The 27,305-nt window shown below is 37.3% G+C and overlaps 1 protein-coding gene across 3 annotated transcripts; it reads left to right on the top strand.

Moving 5' to 3' along the window:
• The first annotated feature begins 6 nt into the window (after positions 1-6).
• Positions 7-23,007, top strand: QTRT2 (queuine tRNA-ribosyltransferase accessory subunit 2). Of its 3 annotated transcripts, none has more exons than XM_016150654.2 (9): positions 7-92; positions 3,941-4,161; positions 4,936-4,991; positions 6,699-6,775; positions 8,328-8,540; positions 12,493-12,692; positions 14,815-14,966; positions 18,147-18,264; positions 19,905-23,007. In XM_016150654.2, the coding sequence occupies exons 2-9, from the start codon at positions 3,962-3,964 to the stop codon at positions 20,134-20,136; spliced, it is 1,248 nt and encodes a 415-aa protein (XP_016006140.1). In that variant the 5' UTR covers positions 7-92; positions 3,941-3,961; the 3' UTR covers positions 20,137-23,007. The 3 variants fall into 3 exon arrangements, with proteins under 3 accessions (XP_016006140.1, XP_036074383.1, XP_036074384.1); XM_036218490.1 differs by lacking the exon at positions 7-92 and adding an exon at positions 135-361; XM_036218491.1 differs by lacking the exon at positions 7-92 and adding an exon at positions 285-303.
• The last annotated feature ends 4,298 nt before the right edge of the window (positions 23,008-27,305 follow it).

Raw genomic sequence — 27,305 nt, 5'->3', positions numbered from 1 at the left:
GTGATGACGCAATGCTCCCTGATTGGCTCTGCACCGGAGGCGGTGATTCACGGGTCCGAGAATTCTGAAAGCCTGACACGTGGAGAAAAACTGTGAGGAGTTTAAGGGGTCTCAAGGGCAAAAAAGTTGGGAGGTTTGCAGGGAAGTGCGCCCTCTTCCTGATGGTGTGGGGGATCCTATGGGTGGATGAGTAGCGTCGCGCCCTGACGCTTCCTGGTTGTGTTGCAGTATTCCCGCCATGTCTCTCCTTTCCTTTTCTGGGTCTTCTGGAGGCTTCTGTAAGCCCACGTTCTCTCAAATCGTGTGAGCGTCACCGCATCTCAGAGAAAGGGGCCTCCTTTCTCCTGGCTTCTGCTCAAGGGTCAAGTTCTCAACCGCACTTTTTTTCTGGACTGTGCAGGTTACTTAGGATTAGGAGAGTCTCGAATCACTGAGCTAAGCGCTTCACGAGCTCTGGGACCCTTAAAGATGGCCCATAGAGGTTCCATTCTTGGACACTGGGGTTCATAGGACAGAGTAGAGATTTAGAGCGGGAGCTTTGGACCCAGCTACTTTGTAGCTGTATTACCTATTCTTGTTTAATAACTCTCGAACCCTCGATTTAACACATCGGGACACTGGGGGGCAGTTGTACCTCAATCGGTGGAGTGTGGTAACAATTAAAAATCAATGTATGTATAGAGCTCTGCCAGAAAGCGTAAACTAAAGTAGACTTGAGATTGGTGAAAGTGAGACCAGGGAAGCCGTACCCTCAGACTATTACTGAGATCTTAGGACTTGTTCTATATCTTGAGTGTCCATCAGAAATGTGATGGTTGATTAAATTGGTAACATTTTAACTATGCAACCTCATGAAGTAGTTATTTTAAAAGAGTAATTTAGCGCTGTGTCTCTTCGAGATATTCATTGTGTATTACTGAGAGAAGCAAATTGAAGAGAAGTGCATACAGTATAGTATTTTTCATTTAAAAAAAAAATTTAAAACAGTTCCTGTCCACAAGTATGTTTAAATGTATGAGCACAGAGAAAGTTTTTAGAGGCTGGGAGGATGGGTAAAAGTAGAGAAGGGACATAAGAGAAAACAAGAAAAATAATAATGCTATACCAAATGTAATATGTGACTATAAAATTATATCAACATTGTGGTTAATATGTAAACAATGCATATGCTGTGGACAAGATGGGACTTATAATAGGCTAACAGTCGATTAAAGTACGGCCTCTAAAACCTGCCTTCTGTGATTTAACTCCTGGCTCTGCCACTTCCCAAATGGTGACTTTATTAGCCTCAGTTTACTTACCTGTAAAATACACATAGTAATAGCATGTCCTATGAAGAATATATGGTCATACATATTAGTGGAGTTAATATGTAAAGAACCGTACTTGATACATAGTAAATGCCCAGTAAATGTTAGTTGCTACTAGTGCCATGTCTTTAAATAGATGAAATTAATTTGTTAATTTTTATTGTATTACTAACATAGTTGAACTACCATCTTATTTTGTATTTTCTATTTTTGGTGTGCTTTTTCGTTTCTTTTCCTCTTTCTTCCCCTTTATTGTATTAATCCATTTTTATTTATTCCTCTCCTCCTCCCCAATGGGTTTGGAAATTATGCATTCTATCATTAATCTTTTAATGGTTACTTAAAAGTTTTTTTTTTTAAACACACATACTTTAAGTTTAACATTATTCATTATCTCTCTCCTCCTCCCAAATAGTGTAAGGATTTTAGAATACTCTACCCCTAATAGTCTCCTCATCTTCAGTTACTGCTTTTTAGAATTTTACAGTCCATCATTTTTCTGTGTGTTTCTGAGTCAGCTCAGTGCACCGTATTGTTTAGAAGTCCTTCCGACTTTTCTCTGTATATAGACAAACATTGTAGAGTGTGTAGGAATTTAATTTTAAAAATACAACTCATGCTCTTTACCAAACTTAAATGCTTTACCAAACTTAAACCACTCAGATGAGACAGTTATTGGAGTAAGGGAAAGAACCAACAAATTCTTGTCTCTAGACCTTTCTGAAACCTCCAGATTATATAGTTTCTTTCATTCTCAGATGTGTGTGGGTAGGAAGTGCGTAAGTTATTGTAATATTAAATAATCCTGGCCCATTAAGTTTTTATTAGTTCTTATTTATGTTCCAAAAACCTATCATTCTATAATTGGTTGATTCCAATATGCAGTCAGAATAATAGGCGTTGGTTAATTTTAAAGTGCATTTCTCATCTTGGTGTTTCCCCCGCTTCAATTCCTGGGAACTTACTTAGCTTGTAAAATGCAGTCTTTAACTTTTCTACAAATGGCTTCAGAGTTATCTTAGCTTAAAATATATTTTTGTCAGTTAAAATCAGAAGATTATGTGTATTATCTGGTAAATCAGTAAGGAATATGATTGTGTAAACTGATGATTCTTCTCGTGTTATACTTTCTAGAGCATGCTTTTATTAACCTGTAATTATATTTGCATAATTTTAGGGGATATAAATTTTATTCTTTTAACAGTTTTATTGTGTAATAACAGGGCTTTTAAAAAATAGCTTTTATATTACTCTTTGTTAAAATAACTTTTTCCCCTTAATAGTCTCCATTTTATGGGTTTCAGTGATATTTATTTGTGTGTCTGTTTGTGATAACTTAAAATAATGAAGTTAGAGTCATAGAAAATTGACCAGGCTTTCCTCAGACACATATTATTTTTTATAACTCATGTTTAGCATGAAATCTCTTATTGGACCATATAGAACATAGTTATTTCTAAAATTCTAATGACTATATTGACTATTTTCTTTTAATATAAAACTTTGTGACTCTAAAAAAAGTAGTATTCATATTCCTGAATATTTTTTAACTAATGATAGAGAATGCTTATTTGTTTGATAGCATCTTAAACAATGGTTGACTTTCAGAGTGGTATAGTATAATGCTTACGAGGACAGGATTTGAGATTGGAGCTTCTAGATAACTGTAATAACTTATCTACTAATAAAACTTGGCCGAGCCCCATTGGCAAGAATTCCAGGGTATATGGTACCAGCTGTAGAATTGCTGGTATTTTTTAAATGCTGGTGTATCCAGTGACTTTTTGCAAATGATCTGACATGCCCAGTTACCAACTTGCGTCGTGCATTTTAAGAAGTAGAGTTTAGGATTTGTTTCACTGAATAATAATTAATTAACAGCATCCAACAAAGTAATCGATAATGTTGTCTGATTTTTTTGTCCTGTGTATCTTTGGAAGTTTGAAGTATACCTTAGGTTTTTTCTTTTGTCAAATTTTTTTCTTCCCAATTATAAAAGTAATGCTAAATTGCTTGTGAATTACATATATGCTTCACACAGTTTATCACATCTATTTGGACACCAAATAAGAACAGATTGAAAAATAATCCCACCTCTTAGAGATAATCTGTTTATTTTTTGATGTATATTCTTCTGTATATTTAATAAACACCAGAATGCTGTTTTGGAGCCTGTTTTTTAAATTTAAGTTCACATTAGAAGAAATTGCTGTGTTGCCTAGTATTCTCTCAAATTAGAGAAAGAAAAAAATAGATCAAATTAATAATCAGTATTTCCTAAGCAGTGTGATCTTTCGTTGCACACATTTCAAGGCTTAGAGTGAGCCTTAGCGCTCTGGCCATAATTAGTCTTTATTTCTATCCTTCCATTTGTTTAGTTTTCATTAGATCAGACAAGAATTCCATGACCGAGTTTAAACGTGATTGATGTCATCATGTTGCTCTGGGACTTTGGGGGAGGTATCTCATTCTCTTTGTGTTTTTCCATCTCCCTATTGCTGATATGTAAAGATGTCCTAGACCATAAGTAATAATAAACATGCTATCATTTTTTTTTTTTTTTTTTTTTTTTTTTTTTGCCTTTAGATGTCATGGAACTCCTTCTGACCTTAATGTTCTTTTCTCATTAGGACCTAGAGGAATCCCTCAGAATGAAGCTGAGTCTTACCAAGGTAGTTAATGGCGGTCGCCTAGGAAAAATAAAAAGCCTAAGCAAAACAGGGGACCACACCATGGACATTCCAGGCTGCCTTCTGTACACCAAGACTGGCTCTGTACCACATCTAACCCATCACACACTACATTGTATCCATGGGGTTCCTGCCATGGCTCAGCTTACACTGTCATCATTGTAAGTATTAGACCCAGCCATTCAGATGTCAACTCTGGCACCAGCTTAGTTACCTTATTAAGGTGTAGTAAAGCAAAATATGTTTTTAATGCTTATGTGAACAAAATTGATAGATTTTTTAGAATAAAATCAGAAGAAATATACCAAATATTACATGTCATCTGGCCCTAATCTGGAAGCCATGGGCCAGACCTACATGTTAGATTTGCTTCACTTTTCTTCTGAATGGAAGGTCCCATACTGTCCTCATTGCCACTGCTCCCAGGGGCTACAGGGTAAGATATGCTCTATGAGAGCTAAATTTGGAGCCTAGGGTCTGTCTTCATGCACCAACCTAAAAATTTTCTGTGTCTCTGCACATGTACTTGCTAGTACTACTTACGGAAACAGAACTAATAGAGTTAGATCATTTTGTGTAATGCACATACTGACTTTATCTGTACCTGAAGAACCTATGATATGATGAAATGACTACAGTATTGCGTTAATAACAGTAATTTTAAAGAGGCAAGAGGAAGAAGAAAACCTAGATGTTCTGAAGCAGTTGATCATTGCTGGTTTCTTTTCTCAGAGAACCACTTGCAAATTGAAGATCTTTACACTGGCTAATGAACCCAGCCTAGTGAATTGGCAGTCTTGAATAGTGGTGTACTTGTTCAAAACTACATTTACTGTCAATGTAGCTTGTGTGGGTGAGGAGAAGAGGGCTTCAGTTGTTGTATAGAGTATCTGTAGAATGATTCGTTATTATGTATGTTTCTGTTTTGCTTACAGGGCAGAACATTATGAAGTCTTGGCAGAATATAAGGAAGGAATTGGAAAGTTTATAGGTAAAAATTAAGTTATTTGTGTGTGCCTTGCGATGTTAACTCAGAGTTGTAGGTGCTTTTTATTCTCTGATTTTTCATTCATACATTTACTTATTAATTTAAGCATTTATCATATATAAATGCTTTTATTTATTATCAATAAAATAAGTATTTATTAAGCATCTAAGAACCAAGTATTGGAGATTCAAAGATGAATAGGAAACAGTTGCTGCTCTCATGGAACTCAGAGCCTAGTTGGGATAAAGATGAACAGGTAATTCTAGTAGAGTATGGTGACTACATTTGCAGCATTAGGGCTGTGTACATGTATCACAAGAACCTGAAGGATGAGCACATAACCTGCTGTAGGATATATGTGGAAGGAGGTCAGGATAAAGAAAGGATTCTAGAGAGAGAAGATGAGGGGGACATTTTAGCTGGGTCAAGGAAGAGTAGGAGTTAGGTCAGGATGTGGATGCAGTAGTGGTGGTGGTAGACAAGTGTGGGCAGATACTCCAGTCATAGAGCAAAGACCAGAGATGAGACAATGCATGGGACATGCTTAAGATCCAGCACAGTCTTGTCATGTTTGAGCCTAAAACGTAAGGCGGAGGATGTAGAGTTTATATATAGCTATATTCTGATATGTTAATATTATCTTTTGTTTCAGAAATAGGATATTAAATGCAGAAGTATATGTCTATTTATTTTATAGGAAAAGCCTATCAATGACAGCTAGAGAACCAATTTTTCTGTAGATCACCTTCTCCTGAAGCTTTTCCCCAATATCTAAGACTTACTTAAGTGAATGAAAATCCTGTTTTCGTTGGTTACTCAGTTCTCTACTTCTGAAAGAAGCTGATTGATGACTGGGTTGTAACAATGCCCTATATTTGAGTAGGGGATTTTATGTAATATTGTTTTTCTCAATATGAGGCCAGTTTTAATCACTCGCTTTAAAGTATACAAGCATGTGATTTAGTGAAAATAGCTAATATAAATTTTTTACCGATAATTGTTATAATTGAAATTGTGGTAAATAAGGTGGAGAACTGCAGAGATTTTTTTTTAATTTGCTTTAATTTTTTTGGTCTTTTTCAGCGAAATCCTAATTTTTTCTTATGAAATTTTTTTCTTATAAAATATGAAATTTAAGTACATATGGTTTACTAAATTTTTGGGGGGGGATTTTTTTAAATGACTTTTTTTTTTGACTAAAGAATCTAAGAAACTGTCATCTTAAGTTAATGAATATTACTGAAAATGAGATCCACTTGCAGTATCCTAAAGCTTCCCTATAATTCTGCTCCTAGGGACCCATAATATGGGATGGCTTTATTATTAATGAGATTACCTTTTGACCATATCATTTCATCTGTCAAAGAGCTAGTTGCCCTTGGATAGTATCTAGAATGAACATACTTGGTACTAAATTCTTCAAATTGAGTAGGGTCAACATGTCATTAAAAACTTTTGTTGTCTCTTATACTTTAAGAAAAACCATTCCTTTGTAGCAACTTACTGTCATTAGAAATGAACTTTTCTATTTAATTTTTCTTTTAAATTAGTAGGTTTCAAAGTAGTCTTTTCTTTTATGTTGACAGGCCTCCTATAATTCTAAGTTTAGTGTGGCTTTAAACTGCAGTATACACCATGAAGCTGCTCTCAATTACAACGCAGGGTAATTGTTGATGTGCTTTCAAGGGCTTTTTTTTTGTGTTTATACAGGCATGCCAGAATCACTCTTATACTGCTCCCTGCATGATCCAGTCAGCCCGTGCCCAGCTGGTTATGTAACAAACAAGGTGTGTTCTCAGAAGGACCTTCATGGCTGCAACTTTGTCCAAGAAAGTCAGCCTACTGTATTCCTCAGAGGCTAGGATCTCACTGGCTGGGATGCTGGCCCATTCCTGACTCCTTTATGCCTTCTCTTTATTTCTGTGAATATAGTGGGTTGATAGTTTATAGGAATTAAGAGTAGGATTGCCCGAGTATGGGATTAAGGTAAGGAATGTATATCCTCAGCTTTTTCACTATTGCAAAAAATTTGGGGCTAAAAAAGGGTCAAGTACAGTCCTAAAAAAGAAATTGCTATGATGGTAGAAAACAGTCTTTCGATGCCATGCTTTCTTTGCAGTTTTAACAACCTCAGGTAGAGTGGGGAAAGTTGCTGATGAGTGTTGTCACATGTATAACTATATATAGTAGAACCTGAGTGAAATACTGCTTGCTTTTAGAACAGAATTTTTAAAAGCTAGGTTCATAGCCAGAAAGTTTTAGTGAAGAACAATATCAAAAATACTTCACCTGATGTGGCCTCATTGCATTGTCCCTGAGGACAGCATTCTAGTCAGACTTCAGTATATATTGCTACTTTACAAAATGCAATTACTTTTCTTGCACCCATTATATTGATTTCAACAATATCTATTAATCTTACCTGAGATCACTATTTTAAATTACTCTTCTGCTTTAAACTTCTTTTTATCTTGTAATTTGAATTTGAAAGAAAATATTTTGATGTCAGTTATCTACCCATTTATAAGGGAGCGTTCTTATGCCAGAATAAAAAGACTGCATGTGGCTTCCCCATCTATATCCTTGTCAATCGCTTCTAAGAGAGATGCTGTAAAAGGACTACCCAAAGGAACATGTAGAGATTCTTGTGTACTATGGGATTTATATCTTAGCACATAATTCTGTATCTAACTCAGTTGCTAAATACTTATAATGTGTGAGGCCTTAGACTATGTTTTTGGGACTCAAATATGAATTGGTATACTCTAGTCAGACAAATATACAATGGTGTGATAAGGGCTGTTTTTTCTATGAAAGAAATAGGTACAAATTCTGAAAGAACTTAGATGCATGAGTGATTGATTACACCTGGGAAAGTCTGGGGAACACGTTAGAGTAGATGATATTTGAACTAAAACCTTGAAGGGTGCATAGTATTTTAATAGGCAAAGAAGTAGGTGAGGGGCATTTCAGGCAAAACAAACAACGTGATCATAGACAGAAGAATCAAAGTGTGCGGTGTATTAAGGAACAGCATGGGTGGGGTAGGGTGAAGGAAAATGGAAAACTGGCCTTCTAGAAAAGTATAATGAAGAATTCTTGGGGGCAGGCTCAGAAGTTAGCTTGTATGGCCACTGAAGGGTTCTCTGTGAGCTATAAAGTTCTTAGAGAATTTGAAGTACAGTATAGGAAACTTTTTACTCGCCATGTCTAGGATATTGAATTGCTAACATCTCTCCAGTTGTAGAGAAGAATTAAATTCAGAATTGCCTTGCCATTTTTGATTTTCTTTTTATTTGTATTTCACTATTGCTAAATCTTCATCTTGCTCCATGGTAGTCTGTGTCTGTGTGGGGTGTTGGAGGACGAGTGGAAATGACTGTTTCCAAGTTTATGGCAATTCAGCAAGCCCTGCAGCCAGACTGGTTCCAGTGCCTCTCAGATGGCGAAGCATCTTGTGCAGAAGCAACTTCCCTAAAAAGAGCCAGAAAGTCTGTTGACCGATCGCTTCTATTCCTGGATGATTGTCTGAGGCTACAGGAAGAGTCAGAGGTAAGGCTGTACATCTCACCACGTCTTTCTCTGAAACTCTTGCTAATTTACATCCCATGATACCATCTTTGTTTGCTTTTCCTCTTCCTACTTCTCTGCTCCTTGCTTCTTAGTCTCTATTACTCGCTCCAGTTTTTTTCCCCTGAACCATTAAGTATCATTGATGTCTAGGATTCTTTCTTATGCTATCTTTTCATCCCATTGTATGTATTCTTCCTAGGCACGCACCCCTTAGTTTTTATTGCTAAATAGTTCTAAAATTGTAGGTATAATCATGATCATTTTGCTTAGCTTCAGAATTACATAACTACAGGGTTTTAGCTAGGTTTTATCATAAGACCATCCCTCACATGCATTTCAGACTGAGGTAACCAAACATTGTATCTTCTGTCCTCAGACCTGTTCTTCCTTTTGCTCTCCCTCAACACTTGGCAGGCCACAAAGTTCCTCAGAGCAGAAATTTGAGTTTTTCAAGACTCCTTTTTAATATCTGATTTAATATCCTATATTCACTCCTCTTTGATTCCATCTCCCTAACATAGCTAGTATCTGCCCCCTTATCACCCTTTTTATCACCACCTTAAGGCATAATAACTTCAACATCTCTTATGTAAACAAGTACCTTTAATTATTCTTTCCACCTCTATTTTCATTTTCACCCATCGTCAGTCCTGCTATTTGTGAGATTTTTGTATAGCACAATGCCCATTTCCCTAAAAGAAGTTAGTGACTCTCCACTTCAACTCTTACATGGCATGGATGGCCTGCCTATCTGGCCTCTGCCTACTCCTCCAGCTCAATGTGGCCTACTTTCTCCTGTGGTTGGCACTCTGGCCCTTCTGAGTTACTTGCAGCTCCCTAGGGCATTTTCCTGTTTCATGTCACCATCCTGTACACAGACTTCCTTCTGGACTCTTTCTTTATTCTTATCTTTAAACATATTCTTCCTTTTGCTTCCATATCCAGCTCATATAATTCTACTTTTTACTCTAGGAAACTGTCCCTGATGCTTTCAGAAAGTTCTTTTCATCCTTTACCATCCCTTTAATTTATATGTAGCTGTATTATAGCCCCAGTCATATTGTACTACAGTGATTTCTATATGTTTGTCTTTATTAGACTTTGACTTCCTTAAACTCAATTTCTATGTGTCATTTTTGTATCTTCACCATGTAGCAAAATTCCTGACACATAGTAAGTCCTCAGTAAATGCTTGCTGATGGTGAATGATTATAATGAGGTGGGGAAGAAGCTGTAACAATAAATAAGGGCTCCTGATAGTAGAGTTAATGAGGCTAGAAAAGGATGCATTGACTAGGAGAAAGCAGAGGAAGTAGGAGAACAGAAGATAGTGATCAGAGAGGAGAATCGGTGCCCCTGATGATTTATATGGGGTCTTCCTGAGCAGTGAGCAAGTCCTATTATGGTAGGTGCATTCAATTTGAGGAACATTGTTATTTTGAGTTTACCAATAAAAATGCAGTTTGTCATTCTGAGTAGAACTCTCAGTCTTTGAAGTAGGAGTTCAGCCTGGAGACATTGCTGTGGGTCTGAATTGTTCATGTTGCTCACTAGCAATTGTTTTGAGCCAGTAGGATGAGTAACATTTGGATGAGTAGGAAGGAGAATGAAGTATGACAGAGCATGATTATTAGAATGGCCAGATGAGCCTCAGTCCCCCTTCTATGTTATAGTCAGCCTCACCATTTCACACTATTTCTTTGTGTTGGTCAAATGCTGGGGTTCCTCTCTGTACCTTTTATGCTTATGATAATTATGATACGATTATTAGTAGTGCCCCTTCTACTCTTAAATGTATTCCATTTTAGATAATAAATTATATATGACCATACTTTTTACATCCAGGAAAATGAGTTTTTAAAAGAGAGCTGTGCCAGCCATGTAAAGAGGCAAAACTATATAACCGTCTGCTTCGTACATCTGCATATATCTTTTTCCTTTCCTATGGTCCCTTTCCCTCTTATTTACTGCTGCATCCTCCTATTCTGAATGCCCTTAAATATTGAAGCTCCCCCAAGGTTCTGTTACCGGCTTTTTTCTTCTTCATGTATACCCTAGGCCAGGGGTGGCAAGTGGGTTTCATCCCAAGGTGCTTAGAGCTGTGCCTGGATATAGCAGTAAAAGAGTGGTCTATTAGCCATGTATGCCCTGGAAGCAGGAGTGGCAAGTGGCAGTCTTATGCCAACTGTCTACCATTCTAGCCTGGGCAATTGTATTTGTATCACACATGTCCTTAACTTTAGGCCTATATACTTAGTGGCTAAATTTGTATGTCTCTCTGATACTTCAAACTTAATACACAAAACAGAATATTCATCTTGCCTCAACCTGTACTGTTTTTCTTTTTTGCTCTTCTCACCATCTCCCTGGACTTCTAAAACAGGAGCCAGGAGTCATTCTAGACTGTCTTCATCTTCTTGCACAACTAATCAGTCGTGTCAGTCATACCCCCTGATGAGGTTTCCCTCCTCTTTACCCCAGCACCACTGCTTCAGTCCAAGTTCTCTTTGTCTTTTACCTGGATTGTTAAAGTGGTCTCCTCCCCAGTCCTTCAGTCACACTCACTCTTAATTTATTCTCCACATAGCATCCAAAGTGTTCTTTCTGGAGTGCCCCTCCTGCTTAAACTAAGAAGCAAAATGCCCTCTTCACGGTCTGCTAATCTTTCTCCATTTCTCTGTTCTAACAGAAAGCCACTGTTGATTCATGTATTTCTTTGCAAACCTTATTTTTACAGTTGCATAGACATTATTATTACATATATATGCATACCTATATGTGGTTTTTATTATATGAATATGATCGTATGTTTAGAAAGTTGCTTGTTTTTTGTTTAACGATACCTCAAATCTCTTTCCTTCCCGATACCTTGGTTCATATCAGTGAATATATTTGTAGGAGAGATTCGTAGAAGTGGAATTTTAAGATATAAAGAAAGATAAAAGTACTGACAGTTGAAATAAGTGTAGTCTACTTACCTTCCCATGAGGCTGAATTAATTTTACTCTCTAGTTATCAGGGTATATAAGTGCATTTCTCTAATGCTTTCACCTCCACTATGTTGTTATCTTTTAGTTTTTTTGTCAGTGTGATGGGCAAAAATGATATCTAATGTTTCCAATTTGCATTTCCTTACTGATGAGGTTTAGTAAGCTCTCCATATGGTACAAGGCATTCATATTTATTTTTCTGAAGTTTATATTCACATATCTGCTTAGATTTCTATAGGGTTATCATTTCCTCAGAGGATTTTTGGAGCTTTTTCTATGTTGTAGATATTTACCTGTTTCTCCAAAGAGTAAGTTCTCCTTCACCCTTGTTGGTAGTATATTTCACTAGAGAAGTATTAATGTTTTTGTACTCAAATATGTCAGTCTTTTCCTGTAAACTTAGGTTGCTTAGGAAGGCCTTCCTTATCCTAAGTTTATGAAAATATTCAGCATATTCTTCTAACTACAGTTCTATAGATACATAACTACATTTTTATGTTTAGATTTACTTTTGAGAATTGTGTGCAGTAGCATTTTTTCAGTTGTCCCAACCAAATAGTTTCAAAGTTTATAAAGTCTCTAAGAGACTTGGCGGTAGCCTAAAGCAGGCCTGGATAGCTGTTTAAACAAATGTAAACTGTTCCTTTTATCTTCTTGTACCTGCTCAGTGTGCATTTAATTTAAGCTAAGGCATGACTATGTATGTTGATTGCCTCAGTTTCTCCTCAGTCTATTATTAGCTATTTAGGTGGCTTTTCATTTGTGTTCTTTGGAATCCTAAAGGTTCTGAGGGAGGAGGGAACACTGTCCCCCTGCATTATTCAGCTGCAGCAGCTCCATTGAGTTCTTGTCTATCCATTGGGTTTCTGTGTAAGGCTCATTTAGATAAAGGTTTCTACTGCTAGAAATGGTTGAAAGCATTCAGTTTTTTTTTACCTTAGGTCCTTAAGAAAAGTGTGATCATTGGAGTGATTGAAGGTGGAGATGTGATGGAGGAGAGGCTGAGATCAGCACGAGAGACAGCCAAGCGGCCTGTTGGTGGCTTCCTTCTGGATGGCTTTCATGGGAATCCAACAACTCTGGAGACCAGACTGCACTTGCTGTCATCAGTTACTGCAGAGCTGCCGGAAGACAAACCGAGGTTAGTGTCCAGTTAGAATGCAGGCCAAGCCTTTTGGGCTGTAGAACAGGAGTACTGGGGGTCATGTATCATGTAGTCTATACATGGGCATGTCTTTTGATGTTTTGATTATGCCCTTTCTAGGCTAAGTCTGCTGAGGCCGACTGTGGGGTAAGTTTCCATCAAGGCAGTTGTGCCCTTGATTTCAGAATGTAGACCAGAAGATGATTGTCATGTGATTTAGTTATTTGATCCTCATTCTAAAGTGAGGGCGAGTGTTATAATGTTTCCCTTCATTCTTGTGACAAATACAAATATTGTTCTGTATTCATTATACCGTGATGCCTGGGGACAGGTATAAAGTCATGTGGAACTCTGGCCTTAATTAAGGAAAGCTGAGGACAGATTTGGGATGCCAATAAAAGGAAGGTTGGCACTACTAATAAGGACCCTTGAGAAGTTCTTAGATTTGAGGCACATAGTAGTGATGTCATTTTTTGAAATTGAGGGGACTGGCAACACTAGTGGGGTGGTTTTTTACCATAAGTCACAGGATTCACAATATGCTGGTAAGAAGAGATGATCTACAAGATTCAAAACTAAAAATCCCAAGTTTCTAAATGTAACCTAATGTCCTATTAGACTACTCAATTTTTTCTTCTTTTCTTTTTTTTCCAAACAAGACTAGTCTTTTATCGCATGTGATGTGAATATTCATGCTCTTTTCCTGCAGATACAGTAAGCAATTTGATCACAGGGTGCTGCTTTATACTCCTCAGGCTGTTGTATAGTGGTAGCTTTATCACTTTTTTAAAAATCTAGGTATAACTTACAGTAAAGTATATAAATCTTATGTAGAACTTGGTGAATTTTTATACATATATACACTTGTGTAAGCACCAGTCAAAACTAAATATTTTTATCACCCCAGGCAACATTTGCCCCAATTTTAACCTCATTTTCTGTGTTCATTGCTACCCCTCCTGTGCTTATTTCATTCTGGTGCAGATAACAGTTTAGCACTAGTATTTCTAGTCATTTTCTGGACTTCATTGAGTTAAGTGTTCACAGATGTCTGTTACTGGATTTGAAAACTAGGATTGTTTTTCTTTCTATAAAGTGTGTAGAAATGCCAGCTTCAGTTGGAGAGGAGTTCTAAAACATTACTTGAAGGAGACCATAGTCAGGAAAACCAGGATATATTTAAAAATTCTGGTCGTTTAATATTACATAAGCCTTGCTTTGGACTTCTTTTAGAAATCAAGGAGTCTGTGTTTCTTTTTCAGTTCATAAAAGGAACTGTGGGTAGAAAAACATAAACAGCCACCAGCCAGCCAGCCCTGAACTAGTGCATCGCCCCACCTTGTTTTAGTGGCAAAACCAAGTCGAGTATTATTAATACTCTCCAAATACCTTACTCATTACCCCAAAAAACACCATCTCATTCCACCATACAGAGGTTTTATTAGTGGAGAAAATATAAAGAAGCATAAATAAAACTAATTAGATTCTTAGATCCTATGGGCAGAGGTGAAATTCTGTGAGCAAGAGTTGCTTCATAAGTGAATCCATGAATATAATAGATAAAAATGTCTTTCTGGAACCACTTATAAAAAAGAGTCATAGGCAAAATACAGGTAAAGCATGGAAGTATTTGAGGTGGAAATAAAGAATACAGCTTTGCACTCTTAAAACATCTATGTGGCAGATAGGTAGGCTATAAAGTTCAGGCTAAGACTAAGGAGGTTGTTCAGAAGGAGGAGAAGGGAAGGAGAATTAATCTTTATTGAGTTTCTCTTTGGGGCCAGAAACTGCATTATGTGCTTTTTCAAATATCTCATTAACTCACTAAACAATTTTGTGACATATTAATTGCTTTTATATTCAAAATGAGAAAATGAAAATTCAGAGAGGTTAACAAACTTTACCATAGTAACATAGCAAGTAAATAAATAGCAGAGCTGAGAGTCTAGCCTAGGTCTCTCTCCTCCAAAGCAAAAGTTCTTTCCACCACACCTTATTATCTGCTGCTTTCCTTGCTAACAATGGTTAGTGGTTTTTATTATTATTTTAATGACTTCTGGAAAGACTATTTGATTTCATTCCCAGCATTGTCCTCAAGTCACTGTTCTTATTTTCACAGGCTCATCTGTGGTGTTAGCCGGCCAGATGAGGTGCTTGAGTGTATTGAAAGAGGAGTGGACTTATTTGAGAGTTTTTTCCCTTATCAAGTGACAGAGCGAGGATGTGCCCTGACTTTCAGTTTTGATTACCAGCCGAATCCTGAGGAGACATGTAGGTCTTTTGAAGTTAATCTCAGTGTTATTCTTAAGTTACTCCTATTTCCTATTAATTTCTGGCTTGTGATTCAAGCCAGAAATATGTGCATACTATAAAGCCAGCCTTTTATAAAACTCCATCTTTGTTTCTTATCTGAACGCCCTGGCATGTTGGTCCACAAAACAAGGTGCTTAATACTATACATGTAGTTCAATGTTAGGAAGTAATTTTGTAGTGAGCAGAACCAAGAAAAACAAAACCTCTTCTATTAACAACCTGAAAAAGAACATTCAGAGTGAATAGTGATGAAAATCTAAGAAAATAAAACCTTTGAACTGCTTGGTAAAAGTTAATTCATTTTTTCACAAAAGAGTTCTTGCCTGCTTTTTTGCAAACCCCGTGCTATTAAAATACAGGGAGTCTCACCCCCTCTGATCCTAGTGTTACTTTTGCTTTTTTGTCTTTTCTGCACACTGAGATGTGAAAGCTGTTTTCCTCTGCTAATATTGCTTTGAAGCACTGCCATTTCCTTTTATTGTGTAGTTATTCAGAAGTCAAGAAAATCGGTTTCAGATTCTGACATTTAACTGGCAGTAGAAAAGGAATTAGGATACAGACTTTGGGCTTGGCGGTTCCTTGCAGCATATACCCAGTCTTTCAGGAGAATGTTGCATACCTAGTCTTCAGAGGTGTGCTTTCCTTTCCCTTTCCTGCTGTCCTTTGAATTCTTCCTCTGTCACCGCCAACCTTAAATTTGAGTAGGGCTAGAGACTTCCTTAAAGGTTCATTTTTTTTCCCCGCAAATTACCAAAATTTCATTCAGAAGATGTTACACTTTTATAAAGTAACTTAAGCATTAATCTAAATTGAATTACTTCTGGAAACTAAATCAGGTTGGTCAAATTTTTACATTTGGAAGGTCAATTTTACTGTCTTTTAGGTGATCAGAATATAATATATATAGATAGATATACCATAAATACTTTATAAATATTTATTACTTTATTTACAAGCTTAATTATTTCTTACAGGACATAGGTAACTGTTAGTCATGCCATACCATGAATATGCAAAACTCTGAAAAGAACCTTATATTGAGTTCTCTGGAACTAAAAAGTTCCTTTTTGGCCAGAGAAAGCTGTATTTTATGATTAGGAAAACAAGTGGTTTGAACATTTTTATTGAAAGTATTATTATTAGTCATATTTGTATATGTGTGTATAGTAAATTAAAGTCCTTTGGCAATTACAAAGTGAAAATACAATGAATTAGTTGTCTAAATAGGCAGCAATTCCCTCTAGTGACATTGGATATGGGATTTCTTAAAAGCCAGGGCTTTATGACTCCCCACTTCAGCATGTGAATTCATGGCAGCAAAATTATAAGCCCTGTGGTTGGTGCTCAGGTCACTTCTTTTTCTTTTGACCTGGACAAAATTTCCTTCCTAGGACTATCTGTCCATTCTTCTTAGGCCAACCCTGATGTTATTACTTGTTCCCAGAAATATTTATCTTCTTGCCTGTGTTTTAAGGTAGCTGGCTCTCTGCATTAGAACTGGTGTTTCTCCTATAATTCCAGGAATGTTCTTTTTTAAAGCAAACAGTTCAAGGGGACAATTCAAGCCCATTTAAATCTGGATAATCTGAGTTCCCTGGAGGGCCAGAGTCTCTGGACTAGTACATAAATTAAAACCATATACTATGTTTTTTTTGTTTAATTGAGAAATGCCATTTATTAGCCCATACTTTGTGTGATTTTTCCCCCCTGGCTTTATTGAAATGTAGACAATTAGTTGCTTGTATTTACATTGTACAATTCAAGAAGTTTTCAGTTATAGTTGGCATACAATAATATATTAGTTTCAGTTGTACAGCATAGTGATTAGAGATTTATATAATTCACAAAGTGATCACGCCTCTCAATCTAGAACCCCTCTTCTCCCTTTATATTTATTAAAACATTAACTGTTTTCCTTATGCTACCTTTTATATTTCCATGTTTATTTTGTAACTATCTATTTGTACTTCTTAATCCCTTTGCACTTTTTCCACCATCTTCCAACTCCCCTCCTATCTAGTAGCCCTCAAAATATTCTCTGTATCTATGAGTTTATTTCTGTTTCTGTTGTTATTGTTTATTTTGTTCTTTAGATTCCACATGTACGTGAAATCATGTAATATTTATCTTTATCTGACTTATTTCATTCAGCGCAATACTCTCTAGGTCCATCAAGGCAATATCTTTTTCCATCTCTTTCCTTTCAGCCTGTGTATGTCTTTTAATCCGAAGTGAGTCTCTTGTAAATAGCATATGTAGGGGTCTTGTTTTCTTATCAGCCACTCTATCATTTGGTTGGAGCACTTAATTCTTTTCCATTTGAAATACTTGTTGATAGGAATATAGTTATTACCATTCTTTATTCATGATTTTGATACGTGTTTTTTCTTCTTAAAGAAGTCCCTCCAGCATTTTCTGTAATACTGGCTTGGTGTTGATAAATTCCTTTAGCTTATTTTTGTCTGAGAAGCTCTTTATCTGTCCTTTAACTCTAAATGATAGCTTTGCTGGATAAAGTATTCTTCATTGTAGATCCTGGGTTTTTATCACATCTAATATTTTTTGGTAGGCCCTTCTGCCCTGCATAGGTTCTTTTGAGAAATCAGCTGCCAGTCTTGTGGGTGCTCCCTTGTAGGTAACTAATTGCTTTTCTCTTGCTGCTTTTAGGATTCTCTCTTTGTATTTAACCTTTGGCATTTTAATTATAATGTTTCTTGGTGTGGGACTCTTGGAGTTCACCATATTCTACTTTTAATCTATTTGGAACATAGACAATTACAAGGCCCAGTTAATTTGCATGTACATTATGATGAGATGTAACTTCAACACACACATTTATATTCTCTCTCACACACATATACTTTTTTTAAAACCATTTACTTGACAGTAAAATTATATGTTACATATTTATAACTATAATTTGCTTAAACGTTATTGAATCTCCAAGTTTTGATATTATAGATTAGGTCAGTAGACATCTTGGTACACATTATTATTTTCCTTATGTCATTTTCTTAGGATAAATTCTCAAGAGTAGACTTACAGGATCAAGTACGTTAAATAGTAACTAAAAACTCTTCCCAACAGCCACTCTTTATGTAATCTTTATTCAAGACTTTTTGTTGGTTTGTCCTTCAGTGTTACAACAAAATGGGACGCAGGAAGAAATAAAATATGTGGATCAAACAAAGAAAATTAAAACAACTGGTTGCAACCAAGAAATGACATCATTTGAAATTAATCTGAAGGAAAAAAAGTAAGGAATTTTTTTTAAGTTTAGATTTTGATTTCTGACTTTTTAATTTCAGTCTTTTTAAAAAGTTTATGTAACTGTTCCCTTTTCAGTTTATGACTTTATAAAATATTTATAGTTGGATATTATTTAGGCCTTCTTGAATTCAATTCCAGAAAAAAATTTTTTTCCCACCGATGAATTTGTGTACTTTGTCTTGTCAGAAAACTGAGGCTAGATAACTATTGTTTTAGAAGAGCTGTCAGAAAGATTAGCTCAGATCCATTGTCTGGTGGTTTTAACTCCTTCCAATGAGTTTAAATAATGACAGAGCAAAATAAGGATTTCAAGATAAAACACAACAAAATTTTTAAAGTTTAAGATACTTAAGGCATCTTGATTACATACAAATTATAAACCTTAAAATATCTGCCTCTATAAAGAATGAACTAAAATGTCTTAAAGCTTTGTACGTATTTGGCCAAAAGTAATAATCAATAAACCAGTGAGTGATTTATCTGAGTTTGGTAAACTCATTTTAATCCTAGGGTATTTTTGGTCTTATGTGAATAGATATTCTAGGGATTCAGACCTATTAATGTCTAGCTATAGTAGTAAAGACTTGAAAGTTAATGAAAGAATATGAAAATCTTAATTCTTATCTATTCTGTAGGGGATTTTTGATTGTAGATCTGAAATAATAATGTTTACTACATTTAACTTCTTGAAAAATAGCCAAGGAGATTCATTTCTGTTTTTAAAATGCTAGGGTAGTATAAATGGTTACTACTAAAAATTCTCTATACAGTATAGATTTAGCTGGAAATTATAATTTTCTTATTAGTAGCACTAGACTCGAAGTTTGGGAAACTTGGAGTTGGATCCTAGCACAAGTTGTGACTATGTGACCTTGGTTAAGTCATTTGACTTCTTTTTAACAGCTGATAAAAGATAATACATATATAGTGCTTAGTATGTGCCCGGCAGTGTCCAAGCCTTTTACTATATCATTTAATCCTTTCAACAACTCTATAAGGTAGGCACTGTTACTGCCCTCATTACAAATGAGAAAACAAAGACAGAGAAGTTAAGTGACTTGCTCAAGTGAGTTCTGAGCCAGGAATCAAACCCAGTATTGTAGTTCCAGAGCTCTTTCTCTTAACCCCCTTAATGGTCTTCATTTGTAAAATAACAATAAAAACATCTGTCCCCAAGGGTGATTGAAGAGATGAAGTGAACCAGTGTATGTAAAAGTGCTTTGTAAATTGCAAAAAAAAAAAGCTATGCAAATAAAAGGTCAGACCATGTCTTCTGATGTTAGTACTTGTGGCAAGTGGGAGAAAAGTGCATCAGAACAGCATTTCCTAACATTCTGCCTTTACAGTGTGACTGATAGTGCTCAGCGTGAAGGAGTGACTACGGGACTCTCTGTGCTGCCCCTTTGTAAGCCTTAGGTTAGGAGCTTTGTATCCAGCAAAAGGACTCTCCTGGCTTATTGTGCTCTGTTAACTTCAACCACATTGCCATCTTATTAAGCAGGTCCCCAGCAATACATTTGCCAGTGATATTAGTAACTATTTTTTGTGCACCAGCAGAATAGATAGCCTGGGTTGTGGAGTTCATGTATTCACTTTCTGGAATGTCAACGTAACTTCCTTTCTCAGGTACCAGGAGGACTTTGACCCACTCGTGAGAGGGTGTTCCTGTTACTGCTGTAAGAATCACACTCGTGCGTACATCCACCATCTGCTGGTGACCAAAGAACTGTTGGCTGGGGTCCTGCTTATGATACACAACTTTGAACACTACTTTGGATTTTTCCACTCTATCCGAGAAGCACTGAAAAGTGACAGACTGGCAAAGCTGAAAGAACTCATCTGCAGGCAAGCATCTTGAGACCTGGCATACACAAGTCTTAACTCTTCACATTGAGCCAGTACCACTGTTTTAATGTGGAAAGACGAGAACAAGGAATGAACTAGGCTTTCATTATTTATACTTGAGAATAAGGTCTGCTCAAATAAGGAATATCTGTACCAGACTCTGCCCACGTAAGGCTGAAGAGATTTTTTCCTAAAGACTTAAATGCCTGGTTGATCAGAAATAATTGAACCATGACCTTTAATATTTCTGTGCTAACTCTTTTTGTCAGTAGAGATTTGTTTAGTCAAAGAACAAACATTTAGATGTAAAGAAACAGCCTTAAAATGGCAGTGATGAGATTCCGAGGATTCACCGGGTTGGATTGGCGCTTGAAGGGAGATGATTGGTCATGAGTAGCATGCCCTTGTGGACACATGCCTATTGACTGGAAAAGGAGTCTGACTGATTCAAGAGTTTTATTTTAATCCTCATATTGTCAGGGGTCTCTTTTGGACACTTCTGCCTTTCAAGCTGCCCCAGCAGTGTAATCTTGGTCCGAAATGGTTCTTGCAACTTAACCAGGCTTGCGTCTTCGTGGAACGTGGCGCTTACACATTGCTCTTGTGACCAATTGGCCCAGGGCACACTCCTTCATTTGGCTACATTGTCTATTTGTGACTTGTCTCCCTAGAGCTAACTGGAAGTTTACCCAACTGCATCTGGTTATACAGGTCCCCTGTAGTCTGCTCTTTAGGTTCATTAATAGTCTGACTACATGATAACTATAGCCCCATCACTTGGGGAGATTCCTTCACCATGTCTTCATTTGGACAGAGCCCTGCAGTGACAGTCAGAGGACCGGGTTCAGTGATGCTCACCTCTCCGTGCCTGTTTCCTCCTGACCCAGTGGGGACAGGCATAGTGAACAGGACTAAATGAAATTCTATGATTCCATCTAGCTCTAAATATTTGGGGAACAGAAAGCTTTAGATTAAAGTCATAGTTGTTCTTGTTTATCAATGACTATTGGCATGATGAAAAATGGAGCAGTGCCAGGAGTCAGGCAGCAGTAGAGATATTTCAGAGTCTATAAAGAGGTTTGGCCTGTGGTTTTTGAAGTGATTGGCGAATGGGCATTACCGGATCCTGAGGCTGGGAAGACCTTGGATCGTCTCTGATTCTGAGTTTTTTCCACTCTCGCCAAAGGAGCGACATTTCATGTTGATGATGTGACAGATGATTTTTGTGTGCGTGCTTTTCTATATTAAGTTTTCTATAAGAATATACATATACACATGTACACACAGTTTTTGTAAAAACAACAGAACCAAAAAGATGTCTTTGTTTTGTTTATAAGAGTATGAAATATATTTGTTTTATATTCTTGTGCTATATTTTGCTGTTTGCTCATTTTAGTGGGCAATTACTGAACATCGTTTTTAATTATTATATGCTTACTGTATATTAATGTGCTGGATGCCCATCTATATGGTTTTCTTTTAATAGTGGTATAAGAATGTCCATGAATTCAATTCAATTCCAAAATTGAATTCATGGACATTTCTGTAACCTCTCTCCTCCATGAATGGCAAGGGTACTTAATGAAAGACAGAATCTCTGTTCTCAAAGATCTGATTATTTTGAAATACATTGGATATGACTTGTTCATATGTTTTTCTTGTTCAATGCCAAATCCATTGTTGGAGGAGTATTAATAAATATCCCAGAATTTTTATAAAATGTATGAGTTTTATTTATGTTCAAAACACTGAAAATTCTGTCCAAATCATCTATGTTTCTGGGTCTTTTTCTTATTAGCACATCTGAAAAAAAAAAATGTTTCTTTAATGTAACTCTATTGAAGTCAAAAGCCAGTAAACATACTGTTTTGTTTCCTGTAAGTAGCAATGATTCCATTAAACAAAATATTAAATTTCTGTGGTGCCAGAAATGTTCTCCATTGGAACAAGACTTTTCTACATTTATTTCATCTAGTAGTCATTGTTTTAAGTACATTCGCATTAAATGTAGAATCCAAGGAGAATCAGGGATGCACCTGGCTCTTTAAATTGTATCATTAGAGTCCTTAAGGCCATGCTTAGCACAAAATAAAAATAATAACCACAGTCTATGGAGTATTTTTAATGTGCCAGGCACCTTAGTAAATGCTTTCCATACATATCTCATTGACTCTTAGAGCAAGGCTGTGAGGCATTGTTATTATTATTCCTATTAAGAACTGAGTTCCAGGAAGGTTGAGTACCCTGCCTAAGGGCCTACCAGGAATTTCTAGAAGGCTGAGCAGTTTGCCTAAGGGCCTACCTACCCCAAGTTAGCTCCCAGGTTAGACTTGAGCTCCATCTGATAAAACTCAACAGTTAATTATTGCACTAAATAGCTTCTTTTGACATGCTCCTGGAAGGAAGGGGCTGAGAGAAGAAAAGACTGAATAGACAGGCCTTCTGGCCTTGAGGTATAGGGTGCTTCTGGAACTTTGCCGTAGCTCGGTCCTGGCTCCCACTCCAGTGGGGAATAGCTGGCACTGACTGGCATGTGTAGCTCACAGCGCCATGCTATATTTTTCTGTAAGTCTGTTGGTGCTCAATGCGAGTTTTTATTTCATGTCCCCAAATCCCTCTCACCCTCAGTTTGTGGACTGTGCTCATACCCTGAATAGTGTTGAAAGGTTTTGGGCCTGTGATCAGTTCAAGTGGACGCGGGTAATCAACAGGAGTCTGAGGTTTTTTACATAACTGTGGAGGAGAGAGTTTTATTGTTTTCTGGGAATAAAGGGAAAATACTCTTCTAAAGCAATTTTAAACCAAATACTTGTGTAATTAAATTATTTTAATAAAAACTTCAAATAAAGACCATCAAAAGGTCAAGATTAGAGTGTGTAAGCAACTCTCTTATCCAGGATGTTTTTTTTCTGTTGAGGCAGCTTGGAGTTCACTGAGAAACCATGGAGTTAAATGATTATCCTGTACCTTCCTGATTAGGAACAGGCTGCTCTCTGCAGTTTGATTAGTCTCGCTCGTAGCTACGGGATTACAGCTTATTAAAACTGCCAGTGCTGTGTAGGGCAGGGAGCCAGGAAGGTCAAACATGCTGAGCCAGCCACCAGCAAGGCTCTGCCTTTACCTGAAGGTTTGGTGTAATTGGCATTCATTTTAATACTTTTTCATTTCTTTCCTTTTTTTTCAGCTTTCACATCTCTTGCTCATTTGATACCTTTTCTCTCCCTTCTTCATGAGAGTGTCTGACTAATAACCACATAACCTAAATAACAGTGAGCAAGAAAAGCAAACCCAGTATAAGCAATGTGAATTAGAGTAAACATATGTCCTTACTGGCCACACAATCTTGGCTTATGTCTGTGGTCCAGGCGTAATTACTAACAGCACCCCCTTTTACTCAAAAGTCAAGTTATATGGCCACCCTAATGAGAGTGGTAGAGATGGCCAAACTAGAGAACAGGTACCCCCTCTATATGGGACAGCTGCTACCCACTTGCTAATTGCTGCTGTGGGTCCAGTGTTGTCAGATCTTCAGTCTCAGAGAAGCCAAAACTATGGATTTTCAGGTGAAATTTCACAATTTGTAAGTGCTGGATCGATTTTAAGAAAGTATTCTAGCTAAACAAAACCTAGGTGTGCCTAGTTTGCAGGCTTTGGGTTAGAATCTGGAGGGAAGGCATTTTTAGCATTCTAAAATTGCTCGGTGACTCATAAAACACACAGAAAAAGCACAATAGTTTCTAGCTTCTGCAGCTGATTACAGATTGCAACATTAAGAGATCCCCATGTCCTCCCAACTTCATGGCATGATCCCCACAACACTCCCAGAACCATTCTAAAATACCCAAAGGGAAGGTAAGCATCATCTTGTTCAACCTACTTCATGGCTGAGAACTGGTAGTCCTGGAGAAGAAAAACTAGCAGTCTCTGTTTTTGCTCTTAAGGAGTCTAAACACACACACATTTCTTTCCAGTTACCACTTTGGCTCTCCTTCTTATCCTAATTTCTACTAGGCTGTGCCCTTCCAGGGTCAGCATGATTTCCCAGTACTCACTTTCCAGCGATCCTTTCCAACTCACAAAACTAACTGGTACAAAGGACAGGAGGGTTCCTATTGCACCTTCCAGCATTAATAGCAATAACTCTTGCTGACACAGTGAGAGTTCAATTACTGTTTGTCAAGTGAACGAAAATTCTCAGAGAAGTTGAGGCATTATCTGCAGATTTTAGCCAGCTGAGCACTGGTTAGAAGTGATTCGCACAGCAGTACGTGGTGGGGCCTAGGCTGAATGTCTCGTCAGTGGTAGTTTTATCTCCTTTATGCCAGGCAAGCTCCCAATGACCTGACATTTTTTCCCCTGCTTTTACTGGGTTCTGTTTTCTACCATTAGCATCCTCTAGTGCTGGCCTCAAAGCAATTTCCCCTGCTCTGACAAGAGGAACTCCGAGTGAACTTTTCTTTTATTCTCATTCCCCACAATCCACTTTGAGACCAGGCTGAAGTTGCCAAGGAGTTCAAACGGCCCTGTGCTTCCGCCAGTTTGATTCGGAGATTAGCACATCCTCTCTGCACACTCTCCCTAATGTTCGCCTCTTTCCCTGAACTGTTGTTCCCTGCTGTCTGCTCCTTTGTCTGAGAAACACATTTTCTCTTATTATCACCTTGTTCACTGCCTGTTTCTGATGGCTTCAGCTTGCCTCTTAACAAAATCAAGATGTTGCTATTAATGGTCTTCTCTTTCTTAACAGCTTAGAGTCACTTTTATTTAGTCCCTTTTCCCCACTTCCCTCCCAAACCACATAATCATCTCTGCTTCAAATAAAAGTTTCATAACCATTTTTATAACTACTGCTTTATAGTCGTTATCCATAAGACATAAGAGGGAGGAGATAGTAAGGGGGGGAGAAACCAAAAGGTGAGGGGGTGAGGGGTACTCCAATAACTGAGAAAAAAGCATCATTAGGACTCTCCTTTTGTGAAGAAATTAGGCCAGATTAGCCCTCGAGACTGAAAGGTACAAGCCCCGTGGTCTGGGGAAGTTTTCCACTAATTTTTATGGATGGAATGGGAAGCTGGTCTTCCCTCTAAGGTTCTGTTTGCCTTCCAAATTATTAAACTATTGCTTAGAATCATATCATTTATGTTGGCCATAAATCTTATTATAAAAGTCAGTTACATGATAGAGATAACGGGTTTTTAAACCACCCCTCTAAAAAACTAAATATTCACCCACATTTCCCAGAACTTTCTATTCTCTACTCTTTTATTTTGGTTTAACAAACTTACATAACATTTCCATCACAATTCCATTCATCATTACCCATAACGCCAGCTGAAGAAAACACAAACTATCCAAATATACTCAGTTTCCCACATAGTAATTCCACATCAAAAGAGAAGGGAGTGACAAAGTATATTCATTTTTTTTTTCTTTTTTTAATCCCGTATCTGAGTTTGGTTAGACCCTCGAATTTCATGGTGTTTAAGTATTAAAGTTGCTTCCAGTCATGTTGAAAAAGTTAGTTCAACTTTACTTTCCCCTTGAACATTCAGCTATTACCACAAATCCAACACTTCAAGAACCAGATTTATTCAGTCAAGCTAGTTCCCCAACTTCCTTGTCTCTGTCAATGGCACCTGTCTTCCAATCAATTCAGCTGGAAAACTTATTCCATGGGTAAATGAAATAATTCATAAAAGAGGTGGGGATAAGATATTTCAAGTGAAAGGTCAACAAGAATCAATGACTGACTCAGAGGATACAGTTAAGGCATGATTCAAGGCACATTACCACCCAGTCTTCCTTTATTACTTTCTTGTCTTCTCCCACCCCTCTCTTCTTCCTTTAGTTTTACCAGTCACTGCTACTATGCTCAGGTGTCATTATCTTCATTGGGCTATTCCCTGACTAAAAAACTTCAATGGTTCCCCAATGCCATCCAGAGCAAGGCTCTACTGGCCTATCTTAATCTGATCCTACTTAATCCTGTCGGCTTTCCTATTTTCCCAATGGTCATAGCTTAATCCTACCATAAAAACTTGACGTTTCTAGAAAATTAGACTCTTAGGATTAGAAGAGGAGGGTCTTTTTGGCTTTCCGTGTTCATAAAGGCACCAAGAACTAGAGTTCTGGGCGTTCAGTCTGCTCAGGTCCTCCAATCTTTGAGTTTTGTCTCCCAACCAAACTATCAGTTCTGTGAGGGAAAAGACAATTCCTTAATATTTTCCTTGTCTGCACCTCTGCTCCTGCCTCAGCTTGCAACACATATGTTCACTGAAATAATTAAAGGGAGAATGTGTGACTACTTTCCTATAGTATGTCCCCTGCTCCAGTATTTTTAACACATGGCTTGTCCCATTCCTCTTTTCATTATAATTTGTTTAATGCTTTCTGTGCCTTAGCACATTACTTTTTTTTACTGCTTGTGGCAACCCTCTGGAGTTGATAGTCTTCCATTTACAGAGAAGGAACTGAAGCTCAGAGAGGTTAAGTGACTTGCTCAAGGATACAAAACGGAAAACCCAGAGTTCAAACTGTGGACTGTGACTCTGAAGCCCAGGATTGTCCCATTTCACTCCTTGACATCCCTAAATTGTTCTTCTTAAACAGTGCCTCTGCTCTCCTCCAAGAACAAAGGTCAAGAGTAGGTGGAGGTCTATGCCAAACTGCTGCGATCACCTCCCCTGGTTGCCCCCAGGGCCACTCTCATAATTACTCCTTGCTAGTCTATCTAGGACTGGTAAATCAAGATGATTTAGTAACAATTTCTTTTCTCTTTTTGGTCACAGAAATCTGTAGCTACATTTTAATGAGAAGAGGGCTGAGGAGTGCCCCAGAGATGGTAATTTTGTTTTGGTCAAAGACTCATACATTTACATCTAAATGAAAAACAAAAGGACATGTAAATTGTAGGAAGGGGGAAAAATAACTTAGTCTTTCCCCTTGTCAGAAAGATAATTTTTTGGTGACACAGAATGTAGAGCCAGAGAAGTGTTACAGATCATCAATCCAACACCCTCATTTTATAGAGGCAGAACCCAGGCCCAGAGACAGTGTGACTGCCCCAAAATCCGATGGGAAATAGAGCCAAGGCTGGACCAGGAGTCTAGATTTCTTTTCTCAGCACTAGCCCTTATCTATATCCATATCTCTTATTCTGCCTTGATGCAGCCTAAGTACTCT

This window comes from Rousettus aegyptiacus, unplaced genomic scaffold, assembly GCF_014176215.1.
Source record: "Rousettus aegyptiacus isolate mRouAeg1 unplaced genomic scaffold, mRouAeg1.p scaffold_m13_p_4, whole genome shotgun sequence".
NCBI lineage: Eukaryota > Metazoa > Chordata > Mammalia > Chiroptera > Pteropodidae > Rousettus > Rousettus aegyptiacus.
This window is presented reverse-complemented; position numbering and strand designations above follow the sequence as displayed.

Excerpts from the sequence above, each read along its gene's own strand:
- QTRT2 (XM_016150654.2), top strand. The coding sequence starts at position 3,962 with ATGAAGCTGAGTCTTACCAAGGTAGTTAATGGCGGTCGCCTAGGAAAA. Across the intron at positions 4,162-4,935 it reads CAGCTTACACTGTCATCATT|GGCAGAACATTATGAAGTCT; the intron begins GTAAGTATTAGA and ends TTTTGCTTACAG. Across the intron at positions 8,541-12,492 it reads GGCTACAGGAAGAGTCAGAG|GTCCTTAAGAAAAGTGTGAT; the intron begins GTAAGGCTGTAC and ends TTTTTACCTTAG.